We start from the raw sequence: 14,832 nt of genomic DNA, 5'->3' as shown, positions 1-14,832 counted from the left end.
TGGTGTTAAATTCCTAAATTTGAACCCAGACCTTCTAACTGCCATCTAGGGCCTAGCAGAATGTTTCATTTACATTATGTAAAATAGATATTAGTAAAACCATGTGTCAGTAAAAAGGATTGGTTGTCAGTAAAAAGTTTGCAGATTTGCAGTAAAAAAAAATAATCTTAGGTCGGTAACCCTGAGGATGGGTAGAGTAAACAATAACATTCTATAATATATCCCTGTTTGATACCCCTTAAATGTTAAATATAGTACAAGAACGTGTCTGATGAACACAGGGAGAAGAGTTAAGCAACTTAGAATCTTAACCCTTTTTTAAGTTTTACTGAATCCAAGTCTTTGTAATGTATGCATATCTAAACTAAAATGTTATATGTTAAACAATTCAGTAGGATCGACTGCTTTTACAGCATCAAACAAATATTTTGCTGTTTCTTGTTCCACCAAACTAAATAAATAAGTCCTGCCTCATCTAGGTAGATAATGCTGTGCCGGCAATCACCTTTTTGTGGGGGGGAAATGTAGGTTGCATTTAATACCAATTTGAGAGAGGAACCGGAACAATAAAAATTGCTCACCCTCTCACAGACAAGAAGATCACATTTTATGCTACCATTCTTCATATCATCTGACACGGTTCTGTATTTTTTATCTATCTTCAACTGAGCTCTTCTCTTTAATATATTATCAGGGGGTTTTTCCCCACTGTTTACAATTTGAGTTTGCTGGGACATAAATTTTGCTGAAATATGTTGTTTCACTGGAGCAGAAACATATCAGCTTCCACTAAACTCTACTAAGTGAGGAGAGGATAGAAAGACTCTTTTTTTACCCATGGGTGGTTCAGGCACTAGTCTGGGATGTGAGATACCCAGGATCAAGTCCCCACTTTACCAGATTTTGAGTATCTGAGATGAAAACATCTCTGAGTTCCCCACAGTCTAGGGCTGTACCATATCCATCCAACTACATAAGCACACAGACCTATGACATAATTCAGGTTTTGTAAAAACATCAGAGGGTTTTTGTCGCAGGGCACCTTAGTGCCTGCTCCTAGAGAGGAGAAACTGCCAGGGAGAGAGCCCTGGCAGAGCCAATTGAGCACAGCTGCGGGTTGCCGGAGCAACTAAGGGGAGCCAGCTGCCTGTAGGGGGCAGGGCCTGGCCCTTATAAAGCCCAGGGCTAAAGCCAGGCTGGCAGTTCTCTGCCAGCAGCCTGGGAGGCAGGAGCTCTAGGAGTGAGGATGTGGAAAGGAGCCTAGGAGCAAGTACCATGGTCATATGGAGCAATGTTGTGATGGCCATAGGGCTTCGGGTTTGAGTTACAGCCAGACAGCTTGAGCTTGCATTTGTGTTACAGCCTAGGGGCTTGTGGGTTTGCTTTGACGTTGTGATATTACACCCGGAGGCTTGGGTGAGGCTGTAGGGGTTGGAGGAGGCCTCAATCATAGGGACCCCAGAGAGTGTGGGGTGCCCTAGCACCAAGAGGTTGCATTAATTTCACAGCACCAGTGAAGGCGCAGCTTGCATGCCAGTGTGGGAGCAACTGGTGGCAAGGAGCGCGGCCAGTGGGTCGTGGGCGCAACCAGTAGGTTGCAGACGGGGGACATAGACCCCGGATCGCATGCGGGGTACATAGACCCCAGCCCCAGAGCGAGGGGCAATTTCATTGAGAAGCCCAGGGTGGGCACGGTGAGCCCCAAAGAGGGGGAGCGCCACACTGTATTCTTGAGAAGCCCCATGGGGGCACGGCGAGCCCCAAAGAGGGGGAGCGCCACATTGTATTCTTGAGAAGCCCCGTGGGGGCACGGCGAACCCTGAAGAGGGGGAGCGCCACATTGTATTCTTGAGAAGCCCCATGGGGGCATGGCGAGCCCCAAAGAGGGGGAGCGCCACATTGTATTCTTGAGAAGCCCTAGAGAGGGGCGATACAGAGCAGCCCTAAGGAGGGGCCGTACTGAGGAGCCCTAGAGCGGGGCCATATTGAGGAGCCTGAGATGGGCATAGCGAGCCCGGCCGCAGGCTAGTGCGGCAACACCCCTCAGACCGAGGCAGGGCGCTGCGGTTGCCCCCGAGAAGAAAGGGAGTAGCAGCGCGGTGAGCCGGGGTCAGAGAGGGTACCCGTGCGGTTGGCCGGAAGGGCCGGGGCCCGCTAGGGAGTCCCTGAGCGGGACCGCACCATCAGGAGAGTCCCAGTGAGAGGCTGGGTGCAAGAGAGAGAGCCCAGAGTGGGCTACACTTTAGAGGAGGCCCAGGAAGCGGGCATACAGACCTAACAACGTCTATTACATCTGCGAGGCTTGGGGCGTGGTGTTAGGGGCTGGTAGGAGCCACGCACAGCCCATAAGGCTGGGGTGCTTGAGTAGCACCCATCGTACGGGGCGACCCACAAGGGGTCCAGGAGCTTACGTGCCTGAGGAAACACAAGGCAGCCTCCCTATTACATATTCCAGCAAGACATGGCGGGCGAGAATGGAGGGTGCCCTCGGGCCGAAGTAGCGCAGTGAAAGGGCCTCGAGGAGATCACGGCCCTCCGTGAGGACCCCGCCGTGACAGTTTTGTCTAAATTTCAATTAAGAACAACAAAAAAATTAAAACCACAAAAGTTGTTGCAAAATAACATTGATGTCTTCCTGTTGTGTCTCTCTACCATGTTCTTCGAGAAGTTCAAAATTACAAAAATACTTATTTTCACCATACTTTTTCATTCTTCAGTTATAGCCTAATCTCCAGAAGAAAGAACTATTTTGTGATTAAAGTATTTGATTGGGACTCAAGGGCCTGGGTTCAATTTCAGATTATTTCACAAATCTTCAGTGGGATTGCAAGTAAAACACTTTGTGTGTGTGTGTGTCTGTGTGTGTGTGTGTGTGTGTGTGTCTTTCCTTTCTGCAAGCTTTGTGAACCAGGTGTGCCTTACCCTGTGTTTATACATTACCTACCACAAGGAAGTTCTGGTGCTTCTAGGCAATATTGTAATACATCAGATAAACAATCCTGTACCACTGACTTCAGTGGAACCTTTAAAACTGTTCCAGGTGAGGTATCTAGCACCTTAGAAAACACCTGGTTTTATTTAATTTTTTTTTTCTATTTAAGTTTATATAGAAGTTCAGAAGTCATGTAGAAGTTATCATAGAAGCTTGGGTTGTTTTGTTTTCTTTTGTTTTAACTTCTGTCTGTCCACCAACCATCATCAATGTTGGCAAAAAATCAACCACTGTTAACAGTTAACTGCTTGCCAATGCAACAGAAGGAGAAGTCAGAATCTGGGTGTTATTTTAATAGGATAGTAGTATATTAAAGAAAACTGGAATATTAGTAGGTATTCTTTGCCACATCACAACAATTTTAAATAGGTTATTTTTCACTTAAAAGGGAACTGTTTTGAGCCTATTTTAAATATAGAATGTTTATGTTTTTATGGGTATGACATGAAGCAGAGAACACCAGCATTACTAGCTAGTGTCCTTTCTAGCCATGGAGCAGAGGTTATTCCTATAATTGAAAGCATCCTAATTTTTCACTCTAAAATAATTATTCAAATTATATTACAATATAATATAATCAGTCTGCACTAGTAATAATCTATTCTGCTTACTAAATTTTATACATACCTCAGCTACTGTTACAGCTGTCAGGATTCTGTCATCCTTTATACTGTTCTTTTGTTTCTGTAAAGCTTTCCACATTGCATTCCTTAATCCTTCTCGGCTCACATCCCCACTGAGTTCACTGCACATCATAACTAGATTGTGAACCAAACCATAGCGAATAACCCAGAATAGATCTTCACCTGCAAATAATTACATTTTAGTGTGTGCCACATGTAACAATTTTGCTATCAGATTAATGTATTTTAGGAAGAGACAAAGGAACAGAAACCCTTTATTAAATGCAGAGTTATAATAATACCCGTAAAGTAAGCTTTAGGTTTTTGGTGGGGAGAGTTGCAGAGAATTTGGCTTAGTGAATTTAGACATTGTAGAGTGGATACTTATTTTTGTAGCAGGAGAATCAAATCCTTCAGCGGATGGATTTTGTTGGCATGTGATACTATAAATGAGTTTGTGGGGAGACGGTGTATTTGTGTGAGGGAGGTGGGGGAGAGGAGGAAAGGCTCAAAGGGAGCTTAGATGATGTTTTTGCCTGTTGTTAATGGAAATGAGTCTAAAACTCAGTATCCCAGGCTTGCAGAATAATTTGATCTCAAATGATCTTAGCAAACTGTCATTCAGTTCTCATAGAAAATACAGCAGTTCCCATTTCCATTTGAAAGTGAAAGGGGAAGACTTCAGATAACAGAAGACCTTTAATGAGTCAAAAAAACAAACAAGTTAAGTTAGTAGTCATCCTTAAACATTTCTTCTTCTGTCTTAGGCCCCATGTATGTTACACTTAAGGCATGATTAACCAGTTCATTTTGAACTCGAAAGCTTGCTTAATAACTATTCTCCAGCTATTTGGGTTGGTCTAATAAAAGATATCAAATTCACCCAAGGAACCTTGTCTGCCTATGCCTTAAGTGGTCACCCAGCCACATGTTCAATTAATGCCATGATAAAAAGAGGAATAAGCTACAAAGTTATTCCACAAAAGATGTGTAATAACTTGTATCTGTTTCCTATCACTGCCATTAATTGAACATGTGGCCAGTTGAGGGATGAATGGAGTTCTCCCTCCCCACCCTTTCCCATGACTCAGAGATTGCAGCTGCTGTGGTCTCCCAGCTGCAAGGGTGTGTGAAGCCTCCCTCTACAGTTGGAAGATCACAGCAACTGCAGCCTTCCTGTTGCAGGGACCCCTGGGGCTCCCCTGAGGCTGAGAGCCTGGTCAGTTGATCCAGGCTTGCACCCAGGGGAGCTTACTTCTGGTTCAGGGGGAGCCCAGGATCAGGCTCCTCCTGCACTAGCAATAGAGAGCAACGGGATCTAATGTACATCTATACAACTGTGCCTCCTGCCATGTACTTGTGCCATGGCAGGAGGTGCGATTGCATGGATCATGCATTAGATCCCATCATGCCATTACCTGCATGTGTAGAGGGGCCCTCACACAACCCTATCTCAATATTTATAATGTCCCCAGTACTCTCTTGTACTTAATATATGTAATACTACAAAATATTGAAGTATTTGTCCTGCAAGATGCTAAGTGACTCCTGAAAGCTGTCGAACAACTTTAATTTCCATTGAGGTCAACAAGAGTTCAGCATACTTAGTAACTTATAGAAGGTGCTTAGAACTCGCTGGATCAGGAACTAAGAGTTTTTAATAGAGGCCACTGTGTATTCAAATTGCACTTAAGGAAAAGTGAACTGGATTACTTCTAAGGCATCTTCCTAAAAAAAAATTCAGAATGATAAATATTTAATAAGAGATTTACTTGCCCATGTTTGAATTTAGATTAATTTAGCATGAGTTTTGGAGTAAATCCAAAATTCTGCAGGCTGTGTTTCACAAGCATAAAATATGCATACCTTAAAGAAATCAGAATAAGTATCATTCTTCATCTTTTGCACACCGGTCCAGCAAAACATTTAGATTTACCGTACAAAATATAAATCTACAAGAATCAACCCATCTACATAAATAATATTATTCCATCATTCTGACTAGCTTCAGCAAACATTATTTCCATTTTTAAGTTAATCGTTTTAGTTGTGAGCAGTACTGTAGTTCATACATATTTGTGGCCAAGCAGAATGTCCAAAAGCAAACCAAGAGTTTTTTTTCAGTTTGAAGATTGCCACTTGCTAGGAGAGAGTGCTGTAACCCAACTGGTTGCCACTGTGGGGAGCACTAACTTGAAAGATAGTCTCAGAGGTTTTAAAACTAGCAGGAAAGGCAGAAACCAAATTCATAAGATCCCAAATAACTCAAAACAACATGGATAACTTCATACCTGGTCATACCTCTAATGCACTGAGATATGACTAGTGGACTTGGAGACATAGGGCACATCTGCACAAGATGTTTTACTGGGCAGGAGGGCAAATTACTGCACAGTAAGTGTCTGTGTCTACACACCACATGCCACCTCATGGGGCTCCAACTGGTTCGAAGGGAAGACTGTGGACCGTATCACACTGTGGGGCAAGGCCAAGGTACTCACCCAGATTGTGCAGAGCGAGCACTCCAATGTGCATATCTATGAGGGCCTGTCAGGCCTCATGCAGGCGTGTGGGCATGACTGGTTGGTGCACCAGTGTTGCATAAAGGTCAAGGCCTTGTGGGCACAGTGGGTCACTGTCCCTGACCACAACTGCCAGTCAGGGGCTGCCCGCAAGTCCATGCGGACTTCAGCATCCTGAATTGTCTGGATCTAAGCATTCTGGATTCAGCATCCTGAATTGTCTGGATCTAAGTTGTCTGGATGACGTGTAGCTACCATTCCTGGCTGGATGGCTGGGCCTACATGCAGCAGGGCTGAAGACCCAGGACAGCATGGACCGTGCTGGCAGTGACATCCAGGAACATGTTTTTGGTGTCCCTGCTGAGGTCCAGGTGGCAGCACGAGGTCTGGGTGGCAGCAGCACAGTGGCAGGAGGTCTGGGATGCCACAGGGAGCCAGGCTGGGTGTCCATGCCACATAGCAGGGCCACCAGGGCTGAGACTGCCATGGGCCAGGCAGTGGTTCCCATGGTAGGCCAGCAGGGCCAGCACAGTGGCCATCAGGAGCCCAAGGTGGTGGATGTCACTGCTAGGGCTTGGGGTTGGAGTAGCCATGGCGCAGTGGGCAGAGGCTGTGGTGACAGAACTACTGCATGCAGCCACTGTGCTCTGCATGCTGCTGTGGGCCAGGAAATCAGGTGGCCTGGGAGCAGCATATGGGGCTGCCTTTTAAAGGTGGCAGCTGGAGCCCCCAGCTCTTCCTGGTGGCAGCAGGGGGCTAGTGCAGGGCCCTGGGGCATGGGAGCAGATTGCTGCCATGAGCAGCAAATCTGCTCCTGTGCCCCTGTACATGTAGATGCCTGCTCGAGGTGGGTTTACTCTAGATTTATTAACTCTAGGGTAAACCCATCCCATAGCAAATGCGCATGTAGCCACACCCACAAAAATCTATTTTGTCTGATTTCCTCAACTCCAGTAGGGCCCTAACTAGTTACACTGAAGAACCTGAAGCCAAGGACATTTAGTAGTCTTGTAAAGGAAAGTATTCAGTAAATCTGTTCTTTCAACCATGAATTATAAAGTGAAGGTGCAAATGATTGAAAGCAAACACAGGATATATGCAGAACCAAGAATCTGGTGCGACTGATAATCATGTGGAAGGATCACAAACAAACACAAGAAGATTAATTAGGTGAGAACTAAAGAGGTTATACAGTTTAAGAATGAATAAATGAAACATACAATCCAACTCTATTTTCAGAGAGCATTTCATACAAAATATATTGCCAGATGCTTTATAATTTAAATAAGACTATGTAATATGAAAAATAATAAATGAGAGCAGTGAGTGACAGAAAGTAAGAGGTTTAGGAAAAAGAAGTGATATGAGCATTTGGAAAAGCTTTTCAAACAGAGAGATTAGTGATAGGCATAAAGATTTTTTCATATGGCAGGAAGGCTCTCACACCCACAGTGTCAGACTGCATGAAGAAACAGAGACGAGGTCAAGTACAAGATTGAAAGGAGGAGAATATCAGAGAGAATCAAAAGGAAAATGGTCTATAAAGGGGCTGAATGAGCTCCACAGAAGTTTTAAAGTACACGGAAGGAAATTTTAAACTGCATCCTGAAATGAACAGGTGCCAATAGACTGACTGAGCAGTTCTTTCCACTGGCAGAGAGCTAATCTATAGCTATAGGTATTGGATCTGATCCAACAACAGATCTTACAAAGTGGCTATCAAAAGGAGGGTAGGTAGTGAGCTCAGATTGTCAAAGGGACAGAGTACAGTATTTTGAATATGTTTAACTGTGAATTAACATACCTTTCAGTACGTTTAGATTTATTTAAATGTCCAATTATTTATTTTTATTATTTTGCTAACTATAAGTGAGTTTTCTCTGGGAATTTACATTAACATATACCAGAAATGCATAAAGGGTACCTATATACACACATACAGTAGTTCTACTTGAAGAGTACTTTCAGTTCAGAAAGATTCTGCAGGGAACATTTGAAAATGTTAGCTATAGAAATATATACTGCTGCAGACATCACAGGTGGTAAAATAACAGAAAAAAAATTTTTTCAATATCTATAATATTAATTTACCAGCATCTGTTGAATAATGAATTACCTGATTGGTATATATGCAGCAATAGAGCTTTAATGGGATGTTGGGTACAGAGGATGCAAGTTTAACCGTTGTTTGTTACAGCAATGTAGGAACAAAGGGCATGATTCTCTCCTTGCCCTCCAAATGGTTTGGAAAATAGAGGGTCTTAGATTATAAACTTCTGGAGGCTGGTGTGTGTGCTACCATAGTAGTAATTAACAGCGAATACAATAGTTTGACAAAATGAAAATATTTAGACATTATCTTGGCTTCTCTATCAACATGCCTCACTTTCACAAAAGATGATGAAAAGTGTTGCACACAAGCCATCTTTCTTTATATGCTTGAAATCTTTGTTCAATGAGGAACAATATATTATAAGGACAATACGAGAGCCATCAATCTGAATGTGGTTTGCTTTAAAATTGCAAGATAAATTACAAATCATAAAAGCATCCAGCCAACTAGATTCTAGCAAGTCGCAATTCCTTTTTAAAAGCTATTGATGATTTAACAACTGAACCATATGGCTCATCTCTTGTTGATTTAAACTCTGCTACAGTCTCCCCAAAGAAGAATATTTGTGAGGAGAACCTATTGCACCCAAATGCCATGCAGTTAACAAAAAAAACCCCACAAACAAAAAAACCCCCAACCAAATATCTGTTTATAAAGACAGATGGCAATATGTTAGGATTGTCATAAAAAGTGGACTGCAATCTAATAATCATGTCTAGACATTTTGCTGAGAAACCTGACTGTTATAAAACTACTCATCCAAGTCCCCTGCAGCAACACAAGGCAGTCTTCTGTTCTGCTTTGGGTGACCTAGTGGCAGCTATCAAAAAATGTTGCTTTAAATATATGAAAGGAAATATGCCCCTGACAGCTCAGCAAGTGAATATTCCGGCAAAAATGTAAAGCCTTGGCGACAAAAGTCCTTAACAACAAGAAGAAAGAAAGTGAGAAAGAAAAATCATTAGGTATACAGGGGACTTGAAAAGGATGTTCTGAGTTTTCTGGTTATTCCTTTTTTGCTAATTTAGCATACACGGAAAACAAAAATTTAAAAAGTGATTCAGAAACAACTATATCACTCAAATGCAATTAAAACACAGAAGTCAAGACACTTATTTATCAAGTAAATCTTAAATGAGAAATATTCTTCCATCTACTGCCCTTTCTGGCAATGAAAAAGGTTGAACTGTTAACAACTAAGTTGCAAATATTGCTTCCTTCTTCTAATGTAGGATGAAACAGATAATATGGCAATTGACTGCCTCTTGTCTTCATGGAAGGCAGCTCTACTGTCTTCAGCAGGAGCTAACTTTATGCTTGGTGTCACTTAAAACATTATACTGATGTTTGTATTTGAACATTACAGGGGAAATAAGTATAGAATATAGAAAAGTATATATGATATATATGATAAATATAAAATTATAGAAAAGTAGGGCTAGAAGGGATCTGAGAAGGTCATGTAGTCAGCCCCCTGCTCAGGGCAGGGTCATCCTTGACTAATTCATTCCGGTCAAGTCTCTGTCTAATCTGCTCTTAAAAATTTCCAAGGATGGAGCTTCCACAGCCTCTGTAGATAACCTGTTCCAAAGCTTAAAAACCTTCCTAATCTCCAACCTAAATTTTGCTGTAGTTTGAGACTATTTCTATTTCTTAAAGTGAGAGGCCTAAAATTGGACACAGTACTCCAAGTAAAGCCTCTCCAGTGCTAAATAGAGCAGAAAAATCCCACCCACCCCTGATTTAGAATCATAGAAAATTAGGGTTGGAAGGGACCTCAGGAGGTCATCTAGTCCAGGGGTTGTCAATGCAGGGTACTTTGAAAGGCCCTAGGGGTATGTGCAGGTGGCATCCACCACCTTGCACTGCCACCTCCCAGGAGCAGGGCCGAGGGGAGGGGGAGGGCAGTGGCACCCCTCTGCGGGCTGCACAGGCACCACCCAGCTGGCCAGACATGGGACTGGGAAGTGGGAAACTAACACAGCAGCTGCTGCTGCCATCCACCACCCCGTGCTGCCACCACTCCACATCTACCCATGCACCACTCCCTCCTCCCCGCTCCACATCTGGCCACTGGGGATAAACTTTTTAAAAAACGTTGAAAACCCCATATCTAATCCAACACCCTTCTCAAAGCAGGACCATCCCCATCTAGAACATCCCAGCCAAGGCTTTGTCTACCTAGATCTCTAAAACCTACAAGGATGGAGATTTCACCACCCCTCTGGGTCACCTGTTCCAGTGCTTTACTACCCTCCTAGTAAAAAAGAGTGTTTCCTGATATCTAACCTCAACTTCCATTGCTGCAACTTGAGACTACTGATTCTTATTCTGTCACCACGACACCAGTCTAGCTCCATCCTCTTTGGAACCACCCTTCACGTAGTTGAAGGCTGCTATTAAATCCCTTCTCAGTCTTCTCTTCTCCAGACTAAATAAGCCCAGTTCTCTCAACCTCTCCTCAGAAGTCATGTTCCCCTGCCCTCTAACCATTTTTTTGCCCTATAATGGACTCTCTCCAATTTGTCCACATTGGTTCTGTAATAGTGGGGCCCAAAACTGGACGCAGCACTTCAGATGTGGCCTCACCAGTGCCAAACAGAGGGGAAGAATCGCTTCCCTCAGTCTGCTGGCAATGCTCCTACTAATGCAGCCTAATGTGCTGTTAGCCTTCTTCACAACAAGGGCACACCATTGGCTCATATTCAGCTTATTGCCCACTGTAACCCCCAGGTCTTTTTCTGCAGACCTGCTACTTAGTCATTTGGTTCCCAGCCTGATTTGCAAGAGACAATCCTGTTAATAGAAACCAGTATGACCAATATGCTGTTGTTATTATTATTCTTATTATTATTTTGCAACAAGAACATGCTGTTGCCTTATATTGGCTTATGGTCCACTGTAACCCCCAGGTCCTTTTCTGCAACACTGCAGCCTAGTCAATCATTCCCAAGTCTGAAAATGTGTTCTTTTTTGGTTAGTAATGAAGTTCACCTCCCTGCTTGACATTGAACTCCTCCAGGGAAGAAGCCTATCTAATCTGCACATCACAGAGCAACCCTCTCACAACAGGACTCTGAGGAGCCCAGGGGAAAAACTTCCACCCTCTACCTCCCCTGTGCAAAATGAAGTTTCTTTTCTACCTGAGAGAACTTTTACAATCTTTGAATTCTCCTCAGCCTGATGAAGGGTGTTTGGACCCAAAATCTTGCAAAGAAAGAAAATGTTTTTTCTATTATTTAATTGGACTAATCAAAGCTATCACCTCTAGTCCAAGAGTTTTGTTTTTCTGTATTTCTTAGACTAACATGGCTATAACATATTACTAAAATCAAACTATATGATATCCACTGCTGTCCCCGCATCCACAGAGCCAGTCAACTTATAGAAGGAAATCAAGTTGGTCAGGCATGACTTGCTCTTGGTGAATCCATGCTGACTGTTCTTGATCACATTACTTAGATATCGATTCTTTGATGGCCAGCTCCATGATCTTTCCAGGTATTAAAGTCAGACTGACTGGTCTGTAGTCTTCTAGATCCTTCCCTTTCTTAAAGGTGGGCACTATATTTGCCCTTTTCCAGTCTTCTGGGACCTCACCCTATCTCCACAAGTTCTTAAGGATGATAATCAATGGTTCTGAAACTACTTCAGTCAATTCCTTTAGTATTGTGGGGTGCATCTAGCTTCTCTAATTAATCCCCTACCTGTTCTTCTGGTACTCTAGGCTGCCTGTCATCTTCCCTATCTTTGCTGCCAACTGCACTCATCATCTGGTAGCAGACTGTATTCATGATGGCTGAAGTAAAAAAGACATTATATACTTCAGCCTTCTTCACATCATCCATAACTAGATTGCCTTCTACATTCAGAAGGGATCTACCCTTTCCTTGATCTTCCTCTTAGTTCTAACATACCTGTAGAATCCCTTTCTATTGCCTTTTACATCCCTGTCCAGTTGTATTTCAAACTGCACCTTGGTCTTCCTCATTTTCTTCCTGCATGCCCAGGCAACATTCATAAACTTTTCCCTAGTAGTATAGTCAACTGTCCATTTTTTGTAGATTTCATTCTTGAATTTCAACTCATTGAGAAGATTGCTATATAGGGTAGTATCCTGTTGCACTTTCTGTTCTTTCGTTGCACTGGGATAGCTTTCTCCTGTGCTCTTAAAACAGTCTCCTTAAAGTGCATCCAACTCTCCTGCACTTCTTTTCTCCTCTGATTTTATTCCCAGGGGATCCTAGCCACCAGTTCCCTGAGTTTTAGTCTCCTTTTCTGAAGTCTATTGTCTTTATTCTGATGCTCTTCTCTTTTCCTTCCCTTAGGATCTTGAACACTATCCTTTCATGGTCACTGTCATCCAGGTTACTTTCCACCTTCACATTCTCAGCCAATTCCTCCCTGTCTGTGAGCAGCAAGTCAAATGTGCATTAGGGAAAAAAAATAGAAATACTGCTGGCACCTTATTTTCAGGATTTTTCAAGAGATGTAGTTCTTGACCCTGACTCAGCAACTTACTCATTATGTGACCTTAAGTATACCACACAGTACAAAATTTACACCTGTAAAGAGGGTAGACATCCCACTGAAACCATCAAAATTGAGCATTTAAAATTAGAAATTTGCTCTAAAATTATTTAGGCACCTAAACAGAAGCTCAGTTTTAGGCACAAAATTTTAAAAATCTTGGCTCTCACTTATATTGTCAAAAGGCCTGCAATCTCCATTTTCCCCTGCAGAGATAACTATATATTAAATCATGAAATTAACCTCATGTGTTGGGTATTTCATGAATTAAATATTGTGCTTTTTGTTATATTCCACTCTAATCCCCTCTCCATTTTTGTCCCTTTGTCTATTTTAGGACATAAACCCTTGACAAAAGGATTTTGTCTTCATACATTTTTAAAGCATTTAAAAGAGGGCTGATACTGTATAAATATATACTGATAGCAATGATTAATAGTTTTGGCAAATGTTTGAACTGAGACAGACAGCAGAGTGCAATTTTATAGGCAATGAATCTAAGTGCTACAAGATCAAGATCCGTGTCTTCCTAGACATGACATCATTCCTGAAAGAAAAAGACAGCCATAGAGATTTTAAGAGGCAAGTGCATTTCATGGAAGATTACAGACTTATTAATGTATTTCCTAACTCTAAGAAGTTCTCCTGAAATTGCCCGTTTCCAAAAAATAAATATATTTTTTGCCTATTTTGAATTCTTAGTGGGCTCAGAATGCATAGTCAAGTAATAGGATTGTTCCACTTATTTTTTTCTTATTTGTAATTTGGTTGGCCAATGTTTCTTCATTTGATAACTTATTAAAGAAGACAACTAGGCTCAGAGATCTAGTTAAGTAGCCTCAAGTTTTTCATTTCTATATACCTGTATATATTCATTCACCTAAAAGTATTCATAGGACACACCCATGCCCACCCAAACAAATTACGTACAGCTGGACTGATTAAGAAAATACTTCTATCTATAAGTGTTAACAGCTCTTATCACTCAATCTTCTGGAAGACGCCAACATAGCAAGTCTAATGACAAGAGCAGAGTGGGTTCTATAAAAGTAAAGAAAAAAAAAAGGACTGACAATTGAAGCAAAGCTTGCTGGCTTTATTCTCTGTTGTGTACAGTCTGAGAGTTGAACTTGAGCCTAAGCATTCTTTAGCAGCTCATGAATGGATGTTAAGCTACAAGAACCTAGCCATTGCAAACATAGTGCGAGAGAGGACATGGTAAATCCACATTCACTGTGATGGCAATGGATTTTCTCAGCTGGAGGGGTATATTAGTTAAAAGTCTGTACTGATACCTGTTGCTTACAAATACAGGACAAAGAACTATTTGGACTTTATTCAGTTGTCTTCTGTATCTCCAGAAAGCTTCAGCTTTGGTGGCGGTATTAACTGTTCTGTTCTTCTATATAGAGCATTTTTTTAAATGTCTATTTTACTTCAGGTGGTGTTTAAGAATGACTCCGAGACAAGATACTTGATAGAGATTTGCTTTACTCAGTGCCTCAATTCCAAACACATTTCAGTTGCACAGAGTTTGTAAAGTAAATGATTACTCTTCCCTCCTATGGTGAGATATTAGGTAACCTCTAATCTTTTTCTGTTATTACATGGGGGTCATCAAATGAAAAAAGTTAAGAACCACTGCCACAGATATTTCTAATGCCTTGGATATCTGTGTTCATTGAGATTAGTGTAGTTGTCCTTCTGTGGGATAACTTCCACAAAGTCAAATAGGTATGTAGGACTATTGAAGGTCTTTGTAGTGTCCTGAAAGATATATCTGGCCATATCAACCTGGAAAATGTTGAATAGTGAAGATGCATGGGCCAGAATTCCTTTATTCAAATACAAATGGAAGTAGGTGGAGCATTAGCATGTCATGGAGACATAACAGTTTCAAATGTATTTTCGTTTATTAGTATAACATTATAGTGTTTTGGACTTGTCTTTTCCTGTATTGCTTCCCACAGATCTGTCTTCTGTGATGATGACACACAGCAGTATGTTTTCAAGATTTTGCTGGCTTAAGGTAACTTCCTGTATTCAGACTCG

At 41.9% G+C, this 14,832-nt stretch overlaps 1 protein-coding gene across 1 annotated transcript in view; it reads right to left on the bottom strand.

Moving 5' to 3' along the window:
• Nucleotides 1–14,832, bottom strand: part of LOC132249570 (transmembrane protein 232-like) — a 48,534-nt gene that overhangs the window by 16,393 nt on the left and 17,309 nt on the right. The window contains exon 3 of the mRNA XM_059724953.1: nt 3,620–3,798. Coding sequence (XP_059580936.1) covers nt 3,620–3,798 — 179 coding nt within the window. The remainder of the gene's footprint in view (nt 1–3,619; nt 3,799–14,832) is intronic.

This window comes from Alligator mississippiensis, chromosome 3 (genome assembly GCF_030867095.1).
Source record: "Alligator mississippiensis isolate rAllMis1 chromosome 3, rAllMis1, whole genome shotgun sequence".
NCBI classification, from domain to species: Eukaryota; Metazoa; Chordata; order Crocodylia; family Alligatoridae; genus Alligator; species Alligator mississippiensis.
Note: the sequence above shows the minus strand (reverse complement) of the source record. Positions and strands in the feature narration are given on the sequence as shown.